Below are 19,644 nucleotides of genomic sequence, written 5' to 3' on the forward strand. Positions count from 1 at the left end.
AAGCCAGGCAAGCACAGGAGGATGACAGGAATATGACCTGGGAGAAGGGAGTCTGTGACAGTGTTACCGGCATCCAGGTCAGCACCGACCCTGGCCACTCACTGTAGGTTTGCTGGGCCCAGCAGAAGGGTGTACCTTTAAGACACCTAGCAGTCCGAGAGCCCCTTGCCCCTTGCCAGACTTTCTGGGAAGAACTGAGTGGCTCTGAGTTGGTGCCACCAAGTCTACCAACTGATGTCCATATGGCAGAGCCCAGGGCAGGAAGCCAGAGTCCTTGCGGCACAGGATGGGCGTGCTGGGCTGCCGCCTCCAGCCTGGTGCACCATCATCACCCTCCGACCCTTGTTTAAGAGGTGCGGGATCTGACACAGGGTCCAGCCTGGCTCCTCTGCCCTCTCACCCGACTCCTAGCAGCCAAGGCCACCCGAGCCCTCTGGGAGCCTGGTCGCACCCCAGGCTTTGGAGCAATCCCGACCTTGGTCTGGACTGCTTACAGAGGACTGGGCACCCCGTCAGCCTGACTGCCGTTCTGTTCCCACCTGGCATCTCCATTCTCGTGACCAGGTTTCTGGCTTTTGCTGAGGCCCTTGTACACCTGCATCTGAGATCCCTGCTGGGTCCTCACTGGTCCTCACTGAGCTCTGCTTTGCTTTCACCAGTCCTCCTGAGCCTCCCCGAACTGGAAGCCATCCCTCGAATCTTCTTTTCCCCATCTCTCTGTGTATTTATTATCTATTTACTTTTGTCACAGCTTGGTTGAGATATTCACATACTATTATAATTTAGTCATTTAAAGTGTATGACTCAATGGGTTTTAGCATATTCAAAGAGTTGTGCCATATTCACCACAATCAATGTTAGAAGATTTTCATCACCCTAAAAGGAAACCCCATACCCACTAGCAGTCACTCTATTCTTCCAACCCCTCCCTCAACCCCAGACAACCATCAATTTACTTTCTAGTCTCTATGGACTTTCTTTTACTGGACATTTCGTATTAATGGAATCAAATAATATTCAGTCCTTTGGGATGAGCCTTTTTCTCTTACATAATGTTTTGAGGATTCATCCATGTTGTAGCATGTGTCTGTATTTTATTTTTATTGCTAAGTAATATTCCAGTGTGTGGATATACCGTATTTCGTTTATCCATTCATCAGCTGGTGAACATTTGCCTAAACCTAGGTCATGACAATTTGTCCTTATGTTTTCTTCTAAGGGTTCTATAGTTTTGACTCTTACATTTAGGTCTTTGATCCATGGTAGCTTTGTGATAAATTTTGAAATCAGAAGTGGAAGTCCTCCAAATTTGTTCTTTTCAAGGTTATTTTGGGTCCCTCACGTTTCCATATGAATTTTAGGATCCATTTGTTAATTTCTGCAAAGAAGCCATCTGGGGTTTTGAAAAGGATTGTGTTGAATGTTAAATAAATTTGGGGAGTATCACTGACTTAACAATGTTAAGTCTTCCAATCTGTGAGCATGAGATGTTTTTCCATTCATTCCCAGGATCTTGAACCTACCCATGGCCACATACCCATGGAACTCTGTGTCTTGTGCATTGCTCACTCCTGGGAATTCAACCACCTTATTTTACCCTGTAGAGTCTCTTGCCCCTATTCCCCCAACAGTCCTCTTGCCGTATTTTGCTTCCCTGACTTGGCTCCCTTTCACTGCCCACAGCTGGGGCTGCCCCAGCTCACGGGGGCAGCTACTTGTCAGCTCACAAATCAAACTAGCCTGGACCACACACTGTCTACCAGTCTCTTAGCTCACAGTCTCCTCCTTGAAGAAACAAGTAAGGTGAAGACTCTTGGTTATGGGGAGAATTTTCCATTTGTATCATTTCCCTGTGGGGTAGCCAGAGGTGGGAAATAGAAACAGACGATCTCACACACACATGAATTTGCCACCTAATTCAGTCAACAAAAGCCCGGGGAGGTGTGCAAACACTCAAGCGGGTCCTAGCATCCTCAAGGAGGGAGTTAGGGAAATTGAAAGTAGAATGGCATGAAGTGACTCCGTTGGGAGGAGCATACTTTGTCTGTCGTGACCTGAGTCATTTAGACGCATGCTCTCATTTATAGAGTATACAAGATAGTCTCATGGGTCCCTGACACCTCCCTGTGTCTTCTTCCTCCTCTCCTCACCCATACCAGGAAGTTCATCTTCACAAATTAGTCCTTCTTGACAGTCAGAAATGCTTTGTTTGTCCTGCCTGGGACTGAGACAAGTTGGGTGGTCCTGCTTTCCTCCGGGAGCAGGGCCTTTGCGCCTGGAAGCCTACCACAATCATGCAGAGGATGGCAAGTGTCACTTCCTTGGGCTTTTGCATCCCTTAAAGGCAATTAACATTTTAGCCCTCTACTTAAATATTCCAGCAACAAGTGACACCTGTACATGATGGCAATGGGTGGATGTTTCCAGAAGGCCAGGTATCTTAGGACTCCAAAATAGAGCATGCGAACCATGCAGAATTAGATTATTGTGCACTTCGTGCTGATATGAATAAAAATAGTCTGGTTTTTAGTTTGAGTTTTCCATTACAGCTCTGTAGGGCTCACCTTCAGCCAGATGAGAAAGAAAACCTTCACGGATGCCAATTGTGCACTACTGCAAACTTAAGAAAACCCATGTGTCACCAAGGGCACCTCAGATCTATGGGCCTCTCTTTGGAAGACTTGGATTTTAATATCCTGAGCTGTTGTAGCTATAAAAATTCCCCTAAACCTTCTTTTCTACCTGTTTTAGTCAGGTTAGGTTAGGCTATGCTGCAGTAACAAATGAACCCTGAAATCTCAGTGCCTTTGTATGTTAACATACATTTCTCACTCACACTGTCTCCTGAACTATTGTTTTCAAGCCTGGGAAAGGGGGCAGTGGCCTCTGGGAATTTCTCTGTCAGGCTGATGAAGTCCTTGCACCTGCAGGTGTGGCTCTGCGGGGGCAGCATGGAGGTCCTGCCGTGCTCACGGGTGGCCCACATCGAGCGGAAGAAGAAGCCATACAACAGCAACATCGGCTTCTACACCAAGAGGAATGCCCTCCGGGTCGCCGAGGTCTGGATGGATGATTACAAGTCACATGTGTACATAGCGTGGAATCTGCCACTGGAGGTAGGGCCCAGCAGCCCTTCCCCGTCCCCCTAAGACAGTGGCCCTATGTTTGACAGGTCACTGATCCCTTTACTAAGCTGATGGCTCCTCCCCAGAAAACTGCTCACCTTTGCGAAATTACGAATGCCCTTTGAGGCGGCTCATGGACCTCCAGGTTTTAGAACCCCTGCTTTACACGGGGATTGGCACGACAGAAATCTCTAAATCCATTTACAAAGATTAGAAGGGTATTACTGCGTTAATTCCAGCCTCCTTATATTAATCGTGACACCCTGCTCCTGAATGTACACTGTGTCCAAAAGATCCTTGCTCAGAGATTTTGGCACCAGACCCTGTCATCTGCTCTCAGTGTGCCCACGTGGGGGGCTCCAGCTGCCCCATGCCGTAGGCACCCAGTATATGCTGAACTCCTTGTTTACGTAGCTCTTCAAGTCTCCTCTATATTCTGCCCAGAATATAATCTAGGGAAATCCCCATGTTACTACAGCACGGTGGCTGTGCACTGGCGTGGTTGGAATCCCAGCTCTGCCACTTACAGTTATGACGTCTTAAACAAATCTGCTTGTCATCTCTGTATTTTAGGTTCCTCAGCTATAAAACGGGGATCATAGCAGGTTCTCCTTCCTAGGTCAGTTGTGAGAACTAAATCTGAAGTACTTAATCTAAGTACTAAGGTATTAGAGCTAAGTACATGTGCTGTACTTAGAGCAGTGCCTAGCACGGGGTATGGAAAGATTGGCAAGTGTTGTTTGTCCTCCACAGCACAGTGGGGTGACCTGTACCCTCAGCCACAGTTGGGTTGATCCGTTCAGCCAGAGCACCTATAGGTGTCAGAGCCATGGATATTCCCACTGAGAATTCCCAGGAGGCTGGAGCCCAGGACAGCAGAAATGCTGTTGATATGTGCAGGTTTGTGGATTAAGAGGACAAAAGGGAAGACTTTTATATCATTGTTGTTACAGTTATTGAAATAATGTTCTAAAGCCCTGAAAAACCCCTTATGACCATGTAGCACTTTAAGCTGTTAAACTAGGTGATTTTCCACATTATTATATAAAATTAGGCAACCACCTTTGTACAGCCCCTTACACTGTCCCAAGCGCTCACTAAGTTTCTTATTTGCAATATCTCATTTAGCCCTCATAACCACCTCGTGATGTAGGAGCCACCTGCCCCAGTTTCCTCATCTGTAAAACAGAGATTGTCAACCTCGATCTCATAGGACTCCTGGGAAGATAAAAATAAAGCTTAAAACAGAGCATAACAAACCTTAAGTGCTCAGTAAATGCTAGCTTGACATGAACTATGATGCCCATTTTACAGATGGGTAAACCGAAGCGCTGGCAAGTTAAAGTGACTTGCTTGAGGTCTTACATCCTGCACGCAGCAGAGCAGGGATGTGAACTGGCATCTTCACTCAGCTCTACCCACAGCCCTATGAAGTCAGTGGAATAAGTGTTGAAATTCATATTTTTTCTTATTTGCGGATGAGAGTTGTGACCTAGAAAGGGGATGTGACTTATTCAGGGTCGTAAGAACCCAGGGCTTCCGACTCTCTCCCAGTGCATTCTCCATCATCACACACAACCTCTGGTCCTTAATGCCAGTGTTCCCCACCACGCTTTTCACAAATGAAAGTCCTCGTTAATCATGCTAAGTATATTCAAACAAAGAGTTAAATATCGCTGCCCACATTTGCCTTTGAATTTTAATAAGTTTGACATTTAAAGGGACTTTCCTTGAAAATCGCCATTTGGCTGCCAAAGAAGAAATTGTAATGAAATCATTTACACTCTTCTCCGCTTCCTTTGAGATGCTGCTTGGCTGCCCGCCGCATTGGAGTCCCCTGCCTCCTCGGGGTCACAGCCATCTTGTGGCTGAGTCCACGGAGTCATATTTCAGCTGCTTTATTTCCCCCTGTCAGCACACAGCAACCCATTACAGGTTCATTTCTGTAAAAGCAGAGTGAATTATTCATTAGAACATCATTACAAGCTTTGCAATGGAAAATTATTTTCACATCTGCATAGAAGGAACTTCACAAAGAGGCAGCAAAGGGGGAAATTACACACGTATAGGAAAGAAAGATGGGAGGTGGTTATAGCCATTTATTTTCTTGTCTTGATCAAATAATTCCTCTAATAATGGGGTCTGAGAGTCACTGAGGAAATGTCGGGGAGATGGAGAGGAGAAGGCAGGTTGTCAACATCAGTGTGTCCCGAGATCCCTCTCGTGATGGTAAGGAAGGCTGACTGTGGGCGCTGCGTGCTGCCCTCGGGGGACAGCAGTGTCTAGTTTGGGGCAAGGTGATCAGACAGGGCTTCAGATTTTTCTCTGATGATTGCCCCAAAGCCTGTCCTCCTCTCTGGCCAGAACTTCCCAGTCACTAACGCCCTTTGCTTACTTTCAGAATCCAGGAATTGACATAGGTGATGTCTCCGAAAGAAAAGCCTTAAGGAAAAGTTTAAAGTGTAAGAATTTCCAGTGGTACCTGGACCACGTCTACCCGGAAATGAGAAGATACAATAACACCGTTGCCTATGGGGAGGTAATTAAGACCATGCCTGCGCTCGACTTGGACGGCTGTGCAGTGGGCTCTGGATCACTTTGCTGGGGGAGAACAGGGAACAGAGTCATTTACTCACTCATTCATTCATTCGTTCTTTCATTCAGTGATTAGTTTTTGGAGGTGGAGGCCTTGACAGCAAGGCTCTCACCAGCTGGTGGCGGTGATACAGGTAATAAACGTTACAGCGGGGGCACGGGCCATCGCTGTGCCTGAGGTATGGAGAGGACTGTGAGTTCTGTTTAGGACATTTTGATTTTCAGGTTCCCTGGGACCTGTCCGTGGGACGTTGAGCAGGAAGTTGGGTCATAAAGAGAGGCAGGGACTGGAGCTGTCGGTCCACTGCCCAGTGCCGTGGGCCAAAGAAAGAGGGTACAGGTGCTCTTCTAGATGTTCTATGATGAGATAATATCACCTTTATGAATATTAACACAGGTCGGCTTTTCTCTTAGGACAAATGCCATAAATTTGCATTTTAGAAAATTTTGAAAATAGCAATAATAGCAACGAACGCGTTCGATGTGCCTGCACTGTACTGCGTGCTTTTCACGTGTGAGTTCATTGCATCCTCACTTTCGGAGGCAGTAGTGTTATTTCCAGTTTACTGATAAGAACACTGAGAGTTAGCAACATTAAGTACATTATCTAAGGTCTCACAGCTTATAATTCGTGAAGCCAGGATTAGATCTTGGCGTTCAGATTCTATAGATAACGTGTATGTTTTTGATGTATGGCCTGCTTTACTATGTATATGTTTATATTTCTTTTTATGAAAAAATTTTTTCATATACTTTTTATACACACAATCACCTATCTATCAATTTAAACTAAAACCAGGCTGTCCACAATGCCTAATAATCTGAAACGCTAATGATAGATGGAGAATATTTTTCTGTGTCATTTAAGCATTTTTCTGCAACATTATTAATGGCTATATAAGATGGTACCTTTTGTGTGTGCTGTAGTTTTGCCTGAAAACATAGAACATACCAGAGATGCCCCACCAGCTCTGGCATTTGGATTTCTTCCCAGGGCTGCCTGAAACTCCCTGTGACAATCAGGCTGAAGCTACGAAAACTCTCTTGGACTTAGAGCATTTCCTTTTTGTACAAATGTGAAGTTTTCTATTTTCTGCGTGAAGCCTTTTGTAGGAAGTAACTCAGCCCCAGGTTGGATCATTAGGGTGGGGGAGAGTTGTCCCTTGTGAGCTGGAATCTGGATGGGGAGCTTGCTTCTTGCAGGGTATGGTTTGTAGCGATCCAGGGACACATGAAACCTGCTGGATTCAAATCCTAGTTTCAGCTTCAGTTCCTCATCTGTAAAATGGGGGAGTAAAATTACCTACTTCCTGGGGTTGTTGGGAAGATGAAATGAACTGCCGTTCATAGAGTTCTTAGGAGTATACCTGGCACAGCCTCCTAGCTATTAATAGGTCGAGACTACCTTGTCTTCTTCAAAATGAAAGCATGTTTCTTTTTGTTTTGTTTGGGGTTTTTTGTGTCCAAAGATCCAATATAAAGGAGACATTGAAAGACAGCGGGCAGTGAAGTGGATTATTCGTAAGACAATTGGATAAATTGCCTAGCTCTTTGGGAAAAAAAAAATTTTAAATTTTACAGCATAGTATATCCCAAAGTATATTTCAGATGGCCTGTAGCATTAAATGAAAGAAAAGAAACCATAATCAAAGCACACAGAAATAGATACAAATGTGAACTCTGAAAGGGGAAGGGCTTTCTAAGAATGAAAGCCATGGAAGAAAAGGAAAAGGATATTTGATATGAGTTCATAAATATTAAAATAATCCATCTATCAACTGAATGGAGAAATAATATGCCAAGCTGGACATATGCAAACCATAAATACTATAGATGAATGGATAATACCATTCATCTGTAATGAACTCTACAAATCGATTTAAGTAAAATTTTTCATTTAAATAAGAAAATAAAACATCCTCGAAGAAAAATAGACGAAGTACAAGAGAAAATACAAGTGGATGAATTTTTAAAATTTCTTTCATAATCTAAGAAATTAAAATACAAAATACACTGAGTTAGCTTTTTTCCTTCTACCAAATGAACAAAGATTTATTTTGGAAATATATGTTAGTACTTTTCCAACAATGTCTTGGTAATATGAAAAACCACATATCGTCTGGTGAGAGTGCAAATTCAAACAAATTCAACTGAAGCTTTAAAAAGCAATTTGAACCACGTGTATTAAAAGGCTTAGTGATAGTCACACTTTCCTCTCCACTCTTATCCCAAGTAAATAATCTGAAATGAGGACAAAGACTTGAGAGTAAAATTGTTCATCTCAGGGATTTTTTTTTTCTCTTGATCAAAAATTTGAATTTAACTTGAAGCTTAGTTAAATATATTGTATTAATGGCTTGAAATATTTTGCAGCCATTTCAAAAGTTGTATACAAAATTTCAGTAGTGTGAGAAAAATATTGATAATATAATGCTTAAGAGGAAAAAGTCAGAATTATACAATTAGATTCGCTACTATTTTAGATTGGAAGCAAGTAAGAGAATAGCATGGGGAAACTTCTACAGTGGGACAGACAGTTTTTAGTGGGTATTTTGCTTTATTTTCCCAATTATCACTAATGTTTACATGATAATTATATAGTTAGAAGTAAAATAGTTATGAAAAGAGAAAGAAAAAAATGGAACAATACTGTAAGAAGGCCAGGGCACAGTTCCACAGGCTGTGCACTGCACAACTCCGGGGCCTGCCATTCTCATGAGGCAGAGTGTAAATGATATCTCTGGAGGTGAAGGGTGGATTGGCCTTGGAGGTAAGATAGAGATCATAATCTGATTTTTGGAAGGGGGAAGGCTTTTGTTTTTACAAATTTTCCTATCTTTTTTCAACTAATGACTTCAATACATACTTACCTAGAAAATATAAAGATGAAAACGAAACTTACTTCAAATCCTATTTCCCAGCTACGATCAGTGTTAACATCTTAGATCATTGGCTTCTATTACTTCTTCTCTGCTTGCTGACCTCACCATATACTGAACTATATTTCAGGTGGACTATAGCTTTAAATGAAAGAAGCCAAACTAAATCAAATTCAGTTTGGGAACAAAATCTAGCATTCTTTAGACAACTCTATTTTTTAACACTCCTGTTGGTTTTTTTCACCACACCCAGACCCCAGAGCAGCGGGAAAAGGAAGAAGGTAGGGTGACTCTAATACTATATGTGTACTTTCTAGCCTTTGCTTTTCATGTACAATTCTGTTTGAGAGTCTTTCCCAAGGCTGATGAATGTTTCTGGTTTTAATGCTCCTTGCTCTTTCCTCTTTTTTTTTTTTTTTTTTTCGGTCAGCTTGTTTGGGGCCTTTTAAAAAGCTTTCTAGTCATGTGAAACTGTATATACGTCCTATTCTTAATTCCGTTTTGATCACCTCTCATTTTTTAAAAATTAATCTCTGAGCCTCCGCAATGAAGGGTCAAGTGGTAATGTAAGCACTTTCAAGGACCTTTTCACCAGCTTTTCAGTCTTTGTTAATATTATGTGGGATTTGAGACCCAGACATTATTATACATTATTTGCATTTTACACCTCCTTGGAGAATGACTTTGTAGTCACATTCGGTTCGGTGACAGAATTTACCATTATTCAGATGGTGGTGTTTTAAAGCTCACTGCGGCTCACTCTTTTCCCCACACGAGATCCCAGCACAGTAACGGACACCTCTGAGCAGGTGCCCCCGGCGTTTCTGCCTCACCTGACAACAGTGTTGGGGCTCAGGCCCACTTAGGTTAATAAGTCAGTTTTCTTTGATTTGTACATTTTTATTCCTCTCTATTAGCTGGGATGTCTTAAATTACTGTTTAAGGAAAGATATGCAAATGCTTTATGTCCTGACTCTTACATGGTTAAGATTCTCCCTTCCCACCTGCAAAAGCATCTCAGTGTGTGCAGAAATGTTGGCCACCAACTCTTGCTCCAAATTCTGTGCTCAGCTCATACTGTATGTCCTCTGTTCCCTAGTTCACTTTGCTTATCTTTTTTTTTCTTTAAGTGTTATTAATATGAAATACAACAAAGAGAATGTGCATAAAGGAAACATGTGCAGTGTAATAATATAAAGGGGAAAAAAATCCCTGGAGCCACTCGCTGGGTGAAAAATAGAACACTGCCAGCATCTCTTCCACTTAATCCTTGTTAACATTTAGCTCAGGAGTCACCTCCCCTTAGTCTCTGAACCCTTCAGATGGGGGGCAGGGAGAATTCTCCTTGCTGCTCTGGATAATTCAGTTATTGTACCACCTCTTCCTGTGTCTGTCTCTTGCTCCAGACCATGCCCTACCTTAGGGCAGGGACTGGTGGTTTGTTTGTTTATTTGTTTATTTGTTTGATCTTTGTTTGTTCATTAAACGTAGCACTTATCAGGCCCTCAGTAAATATTTATGAAATTCCTGAATGATAGATTTGCTTGCATAAACATTAGAAACAAAATTTAAAAGCCTAGCATTCTGAAATCATTACAGGGAACACATATGCCATAAAAACATTAATATCCTTAATATGTAAAGAGCTCTTGCAAATCTATAATAAAACCATTTGAAATCCCAGAGGAAATAAACAGATAATTCTCACAAAGGGAAATAATTGCTAAACATGAAACACTTCAATTTACTATTCAGTATAAATTTGTAACAACAAGATACATTTTGTCAGCTCTCAGAATAATAATATTTTTATTAACTTTCACCACCTGTAGTTTTTATTTTATGTTTATTTTAAAAGCTTTGTTAGACTTCAGAAGACTTTTTTTTTTTTTTTACTGTATTGCTCTTATGTATACATGAAAAGAAAAACATGGGCAAAATACATTGGTAAAGGTATTTCTTAAATTTCATCACTTTCAAAAATCTAACTCTTCTGAATTACTTTTTGATTCAGAAGTTATCTGGGTTTTTCCATATAATTACTCTTTACACCACTGAAAACACTGGCAATAAGCCTTTCCTTAAAGCATCCATAAAAGAACTAGCTTTGTAATTCTTTAAAGACAGCTTGCTTTGGACCATCTTTGGGAATGTTGTGCAATGGATCTGATCAATCGCTTCTCTCTATACTCCTCTGTGCCGACTTTGGTACCTTGGGTTTAAAAAAATGCTCCTCCATTGTTTTGGTTTGCACCACCACCACCACCACCACCACCACAGCCCACCCCCACCCCCACCCCCACCCCCGCAAGCTGGTGTTCTTCTCAGCCCCCCTGCCCTGGGCTCTACTGAGATAAAATTGACATATAACATCATGTAAGTTTAAGGTGTACACTTTGTTGATTTAATACACTTACTTGTTGCAAAATGATTACCACGATAGTGTTAGCTAACATGTCACCTAATTGCGATTTCTTTTTTTGTGGTGAGGACATTTAAGATTTCTACATACTTAGCAACTTTCAAGTTTATAATACAATATCATTAGCTACGATCACCATACTGTACATAGATCCCCAGAACATACTCATCATATAACTGGAAGTTTGTATGCTTTGATCAACACAATACTTTTAAATGGTATAAACTCAGGACTGGCAAGTATTTACATACTTTGTGAATAGGAATATAAACTAGTCCAAAGCTTCCAGAAAGCAGTTAGGCAGCAGTTTTTAAGCACGTTATAAAGTCCCCATACCCTTTGATACCATTATCCCAGTTCTAGGATTCTGTTCTTAAGAAAATCTGAATGTGAACAAAGCTTTATGCATAGAGTTGCTCATTACAGTCAAAACTGAACAAAACTAAACTTCCCAAAAATCTGGAAAAAAATTAACTGATTGTGTGAAAGGATTGTGAATAATTGTTACCTCTGTTTTCCAAAACATCTCAATGAGATGGTGCTATTTAAAAAAAAATTTTTTTTCTTAAGTTATTATAAGTCTGCTCAGTTGTCTGAACCTAGACACAACTTGGGTGTACAAAAGCAGATTGTCCCTTGCCTCTCTTCTTGGTTTATCCCTGTTTAGTTTGGTTTCCATGGAGAATATAGTCTGGAGGGGACCCAGATATATGGGGTAGACCGACAACGTTGCCATTTTCCCACTGGTCAAGATTGCGGGGTAGTGGGTGGGATGGTCACCAATATGGAATCACAGTGGACCTGGAGATCCGACTTAGGTAAGTTCTTAACATGCTTCCAAAGAGACATGCCTAGATTCAGGGATGTTGTCTTGGGAACTTTGGTCTGTTGCTCCACAGATGCATTCCAAACACCTCGAATGGTGCTGGACACAGCATAGGCATTCAGTAAATATTTTTTGAATATAAGAGTAACTGTTGCTTGAGCTTTTCATGATGGCAAGTTTTTTTTGTTTTGTTTTGTTTTTCTTTTACTTTTTTGATTGTTGTTTTTCATGCCTCTATGCCAGTAATGACCTGAGAAGCTGACCTGTGGTTCCAAGGGTTATGAAAACTAGTGTTGGGGCTGAGATCCACTTTGGATAACCAATGTGTAATCAGTGTTTCTACGTCCAAAAGTTCCCTGAGAGCCTCTTTTGTGTCGGGGCTGGGGGAGCTGTGTGCGTGGGGTGGTGGGGGTCACAGGCAGAGGGCTGGTGCCCACACCATCCAGTGGAGGACTTAGTCTTTCTTGCTAACGTGATCACCTCAGAGACTCACGCCTTGGTCCTTACTTGGAGCGGGGGGGGGGGGGGCGGGGGGGGCGGGGTCTTGTGGCCTTTTGCATCAAGAAGCCAGAACCCAGCCATGGTGGAGAGGTGGCTGGGGACCAGCAGCTCCACCAGATGAGCTCTGATGGATCACGTTTCACCTATTTCCGCAGCTTCGCAACAACAAGGCAAAAGACGTCTGCTTGGACCAGGGGCCGCTGGAGAACCACACAGCAATCCTGTACCCGTGCCATGGCTGGGGACCCCAGGTAGGACCCCGTCTCTGGCCAGGAAGGGAGTAAGTTCACCGGGCCCACAGGGAACACGTGGGACTTCTGGGACTTCTGCTGTCCTCTGCTTTGGTAGTTGTCACCTGTTCTGAGCGGTGAGGAGCTTTCTGATTGTTTCCCTGGAGGGGCTGGGGGAAAAGAGTCACAAGTGGTGGCATCAGCACAAATATTAAGAGGATCAAGGGGCACATTTCGTACTGAAAGGAAACTGTGCATAACCCTCAGAGTCATTTGCTAGTAGGCAAATACATGCCATGAGTACAGATGTTGAATGATCACCAAGTGTGCCGCTTACAACTTCAGAGGATGAGTTAGCAGATCCCCTCGTGAGAAGCTGATTGGCGTGTCCATTTTGAAAGGGCATCATCAGTTTGGCGGTACGTGTGACAGTCTATAAGCCCTGGTACAAGTGCCAGGCACTGGGTGGGAAGGAGGAATGTGTTTGCAGTCACATTTCAAAGAATACGTGTGTCCTCTGGTCTCCCAGGAGGTACCAAATATAGCCAAAAGGGCAGAACAATGAAGCAACGAAGTAAAAGTAGAGCCTGGTAAATGAATTCCCTTTGACAGCTCTGTGCCAGCTCACAGCGTGTGTGCAAATATGGGTGCGTGCACCAAGAGCTTAGCAGAAATCCTCTAGAATTGGGAGAAAACAGATCCACAAATGTCATTAGACTTGACATGCATAAAAATTGAAGACATTTTTATGTCAACCAAAAGTAATAAAAGGCAAGCTGCAAACTGGGAAAACATTTATATTCCATTTCAGAGGAACACGAGATGGTTGGTTCTAAGCCAGACTCAGATTTCTCTCTCCGGGTGCCAATTTGTTCATCTGTAAAAGGAAGACAGTGGACAAAATGCCCTGTAAGCTCCCTTTGTCTCTCTCGTGTTCCATGAACACACACAATCACATACATGTTCACGTGCATCAGTCATACACACATGCTCACACGTGCATTCATGGTTCGTGGGTTTTCTCTGCTCGTAGCACTTTTGCTTTCCCGTTAAGCCCGTATCTGGAAGGGGAGAGCTGTGTTTCTTCTACTATCACAGCAGGTAGTGCTCACAGTCCAGGTTCTCAGTGCCCTTCGGTGTGTGATGGGTCCTCTGAAAGTGAACAAGTCATGGCCAGGCAGGTGAATCCTGAGTCCTCCGCTCCTTGCGGTCACCCTGGGAGATAAGCAGGCAGCGTGAGGAAACTGAGGCACAGAGGAGTGCATGCCTGTGAGCAAAGTAGACTGGAACCCAGGCTCTCCAGTCAAACCCAAGCTTTTTTTTTTTTTTTGGTGAAGCATATTTGATTTACAATGTTGTGTTAGTTTCTGGTGTACAGCATAGTGATCCAGTTATACAAACATATATGCTCTTTTTCATATTCTTTTCACTATAAGTTATTACAAATATTGAATATAGTTCCTTGCATTATAGAGTAGGACCTTGTTTATCTGTTTTATATATAGTAGTTTGTATCTGCTAATCCCAAACTCCTAATTTGGTAACCCTAAGTTTGTTTTCTTTCTGTGAGTCTGTTTCTTGTAAATAGTTCATTTGTATCATTTTTTTACATTCCACATATAAGTGATATCATCTAATATTTGTCTTTGTCTGACTTATTTCACCTAGTATGATAATCTATGTCTATCCCTGTTGCTGCAAATGACATTATTTAATTCTTTTTTGTGGCTGAGTAGTATTCCATTGTGTGTCTATATACCACATCGTCTTTATCCAGTCATCTGTTGTGGACATTTCGGTTGCTTTCATGTCTTGGCTGTTGTAGATAGTGCTGCTATAAATGTTACAAGCCCAAGCATTTAATTTATTTTTTACTTTTTTATTTTTTTATTTCTTTTTATTTATTTGTTGTTGTTGTTTCTTAATTTTATTTTATTGAGTTATAGTCAGTTTACAATGTTGTGTCAAATTCCAGTGTAGAGCACGATTTTTCAGTCATACATGAACATACATATGTTCATTATCACATTCTTTTTCACCATGAGCTACTACAAGATCTTATATGTATTTCCCTGTGCTATACAGTGTAAACTTGTTTATCTATTCTATATATACCTGTCAGTATCTACAAATTTCAAACTCCCAGTTTGTCCCTCCCACCCCCATGGCAACAAGTTTGTATTCTATGTCTATGAGTCTGTATATTTAAGTTCATTTGTCGTCTTTTTCTTTTTTTTTTTAGATTCCACATATGAGTGATCTCATATGGTATTTTTCTTTCTCTTTCTGGCTTACTTCACTTAGAATGACATCCTCCAGGGACATCCATGTTGCTGCAAATGGCATTATGTTGTCGGTTTTTATGGCTGAATAGTATTCCATTGTATAAATATACCACAACTTCTTTATCCAGTCATCTGTCAATGGACATTTAGGCTGTTTCCATGTCTTAGCTATTGTAAATAGTGCTGCTATGAACATTGGGGTGCAGGTGTCTTACCATATGACCCAGTAATCCGACTCCTGGGCATATATCCAGAACCCAAGCATTTTAAATTCAAATCCATTCCATTTAATTCAAGATTATTTCCTGATCCCTACCACCACCACCAACTGGCTAAAAGTGCCCATGGGGAACAGAAGAATGACCAGGAAGCCTAGACTTGCTTTTTTCCCTGGAGAAACACAGCTTTAGCATCAAAGGCAACACAGGCAAAAGAACCCAGTGAGTGTCCTCATCCTGTCATTTACTCACTCACTCGACTGATAGGTCTTGGGCACCTACCGCAGGCGCTAGTCACAAGTGTTGGTAAGATGCAGTCCCTGCTCTCAAGTGGTTTACCCTTCAGGGGGAAAGACCAGGAAACCTACAGTGCAGAAGATGTGGAAAGAGCAAGACAGCCGGGGCTGCCGGGCGCTAGGAGGCAGAAGGCGGCCCAGGGCTGGGGGCCAAGGATGCAAGAGGGAAGGCAGTGCTGAGAGATGAGGCAGAAGAGAGGTGGGGAGGCAGATCTCCAATGGCCTGATAAGGCCTGCTCCAAGGCACTGGTTCTCACACTTCAGGATACAGCAGAATCACCTGGAAGGCTTGTGAAAGCTCTGGTTACTGGGCCCCATCCCCAGAATTTCTGAGTTAGGGGTGGAGGGTGGCTGAAATTTTGCGTTTCTATCAAGTCCCCAGGCAATGTGATGATTCTGGCTTGGGGGTTTGGGGACTTGATTCTAAGGGCACTGGGGAGCCATCGAAGGTTCACCTCAGGGGCAGGGGTGGGGAGAAATGATACATTTAAATAAGGCACAGCTGGTCCCAGAGGAGTTGCAAGAGGGATGGTCGCTGTGGAGACATCCTGGCCTTCAGCCCCTACTGACTCTGCAGGTTTTCCCTCCCAGGGTCTGGAGGAGTGAAGTACCTGGAAGCCTTGGTGGCAGGGGAAATGGAGGGGGGGGAGTTGTGGCCTGCAGGGGATGGACAGGTCAGCCTTTTAAGAGGCTGCATCTTGGGAGAGGCCAGATGACAAGCTAGTGATCCACCCCAACTAGTCTCAGGCGAGATGGCTGGGAGAGGAGATGGGACACGGTGGTATTGGGCCAGGAGGGCAGCAGAAGCCTGGACTGAGCCCTGGGGATGTCCACTCCGGGTCACTGGGCTGTACGTGACCATCATTTTGGGAAATGCCAGGAGTCGCTTGTAGAACACAGAACTCGCGGGCTTCCTTGTCCAGTCTTCTGAATAGGTCACACTTGAACTGAGCTCTTACTGTCATATAATAGACACTATCACCTGGAGATCTTTGCATAATCAAAAACTGGCTTGTGAAGCCAACTTCCGTGAATGGGAAAGGGAGTAAAGACGCTCTAATGTCTCCTGGAGATCTGAGCGCTTCGTCACAGGGCTCCAAGCTGTGCATTTTAACTTGGGTGTTTCGGGGGAAGGTTTTCTGAGCCACTCAAGGAGCTCACTGAGGCAGCTGCCTCTGTCTCTGCATCTGTGGCACCTACCGCCAAGGCCCCCTGCCCTCCCCGTGGGCCCTGGCTGCTCAGAACCCCCTCTAACACCCTTGTGATGTCCAGAGCTCCAAATAGTCTGGGACAGACCCCCTGAGAACTTGACCTTCCTTATCCTTCTATCCAGAGCCTTAACTCCTGTTGCGTCCCCTCCCTCAAGGTCCCACCAGGTCACCTGCTAAACAGATCCAGCTCGAACGCCCAGGGAGCCACCTCCCAGACGACAGGGTCGAAGTGTAATGACAGTCTTTGCCCTGAAGGTGGCCACCTGCCTACTCCCTGCCCAGACAGGAGCCTGGCACCAAGTTCTCTCCTGCTGGGAGCTTGGTGGCCTCCCACAGCCCAGTACTGGGGTCTTTGTTGAAAAATCTAGAATTCCTCTTTCACATGTTCCAACCGCATGCAAAACCTTTCATAATGAGTGCCCCTGCTGTTTGGTTGATGATGAGATGGCGAACCAGATTAGGCCGTTCCTCGCTGCCCCTACCTCTGGGATGAGTGCCTCTAAGTGTGGGTCATGGTTATTTCCATCAGCTGATTTTTTTGAAAGCAAATTTAATGTTGTTTTCTTTCCCACCACGTGTTCTGAATTAGAGCGCACCCTGGGTACCGCGCTCCAGCTGCCAGGTGTCCCTCCCTCGCCCATCAAGCTTCCCTCCCCCTCCTTCTCAAACCCACTCCCTCTAGGCTAGGAGATGCCTTGGCATCTTTTTAAACCGCTTCGTAAAGTGCTGTGGGCAAACAGACTGCATCAAAGCTCCTGTAACAAGGCAACTCCCAGAAGAAGGAATTGGTGTTCCACAGACCTTGTTGGCTGAATTAATGGACTCTGTGTTGTAATTTATTACCAAACAGCAATTAAGCAGAGATAAAACAGGCACTGAGGAGGGTAATTTCCTGTCTTGCAGCATGTGTTTGTCAACAAGATGGAAAGGGTTCCCAGCCACTCAGAGAGCCTGCTCAGTCGCGAGCTAGCGACCAGCCTTCCTCTCGTCTCGTTACTAATTTGCATTAGACAAACCTCTGTTTCTTTTCTGAGCCTGTTTTGTTTAAAAATAGATGTCAAGGATGCAGCAGCAGCCTTTGGTGTCAGCTTGAACCCATTTAGAGCAGGAGGTCCTGTCTAAGGAGGCCCAGGAATCCCCCACCCCCTCCAGGCTTTTGCCGCCCTGGGCCCAGGTCCAGACGGGGCCCTTCCTTGGAGCAGCCAAGGTCTCCCCTCGAGGTATCAGCTGTGAGATTGTCCTCCTGACAGCCCCTTCCTGCTCTCTGTCCCAGCCCAATGGGGCATCCTGCCAACCTCCCTCATTCCGATTTCCCTGAGGACGAAGGTCAAGGAGAGAGAACAGGGTGGCCAGTGCTGGGCTCGGGGCATCATTCTTTAATTCCCCTCCGATGGCTCTGAGGCTGCTCTCAAGTTACTGCAGCGGAGCCTGAGGTCCCAATGGTGCAGCTTCGTAGGACAGCACTTGGGCCAGAGCCACGGCTTGGGGTCGAGACAGGGAACAAAATGCTGATGATAAACCCATTTCTGATTTTGGTAACGTTCAGCCTGTCAGGTAGGCAGTGACCACCTCCTTTTACTATTGAGAAAACTGAGATTCAGGTAATGCCGCTTTTCAAGCCATCCTGTGACCCCTGGTCTTGGATGCTGGGCTGTGCTATCTGGTGCACTCCTCGGGGCAGGGTACGGCTCACATCCTTGAGTCTCCCAGCAGAGCATGGAAGGAAGACTTGAAGCGCCCGCAGAGGCAATGCTAAGCAAGTGCATTGCAGAGGCGGGGGCACATGGCATGTTTGGGGGACATAAAGGCAGTTGATAAGGCACGGGGTCCAGAGTAGCTGATAGGGACAGAGTATCAAGACCCAGGATGAAGGGCTGGGCTCCCCGCCCAGCATCTCAGGTGTGATCCACGTGACTGCAAGCCATCAGCAGCTGATCCCCAAGTCCAAGCCCAGACCTCCTGAAGGTGGGGCCTGGGGAGCTGAGTGTTAACAGGCATCTCCAAATGCTTTCTCTTTCCAATCCGCACAATTTACTAAGCATGAATCATGGGCAAGGCTATGTGTTAAATGTACAGGTAGTGATCAAATGTCCTTTGCCCAGGAAAGGCCTAGGTTATGCCTCGTATTCCAGCCTAAATTTTTTAAATTTATAATACTATTTCAGTTTTTAGATATGGGTATTTTTTTTCCCTTTTAAGGTAAATTTACTCTTTTTAAAGTAGTTTTGCAAGTCTTGCCACACACGTACGGTCAAGTAACCCCACCACCATCAAGATTCTGCCACCCCTCGACATTCCCCTGGACCCCTTCAGGGCCAGTCCCTCTCTTCAGTCCCTCCCTTTGCCCCCAGGTGCTTTTAGACACATCCAAGTTGAGGACCAGCTTAACTGGGAGTGTTCGTGGGAGCCACCTGCATGGCCCCACCCATGCTGATACCGGCTGCTCCCAAGCCGAGGACCACACCGCCCGGCAGCCACGCCGAGGACGGGGCGCGACCAGCAAGGGTTCTGAGTGCAGTGGCCCTGGGGACTTCACAGAGCACCCTCTGAAAGAGCTACTGGCTGGAGTGAGATGTTCTTAAGATGAGATGCGCGCTCTGGAGAGGAACTGAGAGGAGTCAGGCTCTGTTCCAGGGACCTTTCTGGTTCAGTTGGCTCCAGGGAGGGTATCACATGCCTGCCCTCTGTCTGTCCTTCTGTAATACCTTTAGTCTTCCTCTCCCCTCTTTTCTGATCTTTTTCTGATCACATTCCTTCCCTCTGTTAATTCATCAACAGAATGACAGATGAGAATTCTTTTATCCCATAATTAAATTTAATCTGATCTTGGACTTAGTCTTTGATGGCTTCATCATTTAAACGATACATCATCCAAACACCTTGTCACAATGATGCATTTTGCCAATAAGGTACTAGGGCCCCACGGAGTGACAAGGCTCCAGCGGGCTATTAACGTGTGGGAGGCACTGGAAAACGCAGAAGTTAATGACATCCAGCAGCCTCTTGGCTTCCAGATAAAGTCGTGTTAAGTGTTGAGGCTCAGGGGACAGAGCCAT

General features: G+C 44.4%; 1 protein-coding gene across 2 annotated transcripts in view; it reads left to right on the forward strand.

Annotated features, from left to right (window-relative positions):
* GALNT17 (polypeptide N-acetylgalactosaminyltransferase 17) overlaps positions 1-19,644 on the forward strand; it is a 364,964-nt gene that overhangs the window by 331,582 nt on the left and 13,738 nt on the right. For both annotated transcript variants that reach the window (XM_006189465.3, XM_032460329.1), the window contains exons 7-9: positions 2,931-3,116; positions 5,527-5,664; positions 12,504-12,599. In XM_006189465.3, the coding sequence (XP_006189527.1) occupies positions 2,931-3,116; positions 5,527-5,664; positions 12,504-12,599 (420 nt within the window). The remainder of the gene's footprint in view (positions 1-2,930; positions 3,117-5,526; positions 5,665-12,503; positions 12,600-19,644) is intronic.

This window comes from Camelus ferus, chromosome 18 (genome assembly GCF_009834535.1).
Source record: "Camelus ferus isolate YT-003-E chromosome 18, BCGSAC_Cfer_1.0, whole genome shotgun sequence".
Taxonomy (NCBI): Eukaryota; Metazoa; Chordata; class Mammalia; order Artiodactyla; family Camelidae; genus Camelus; species Camelus ferus.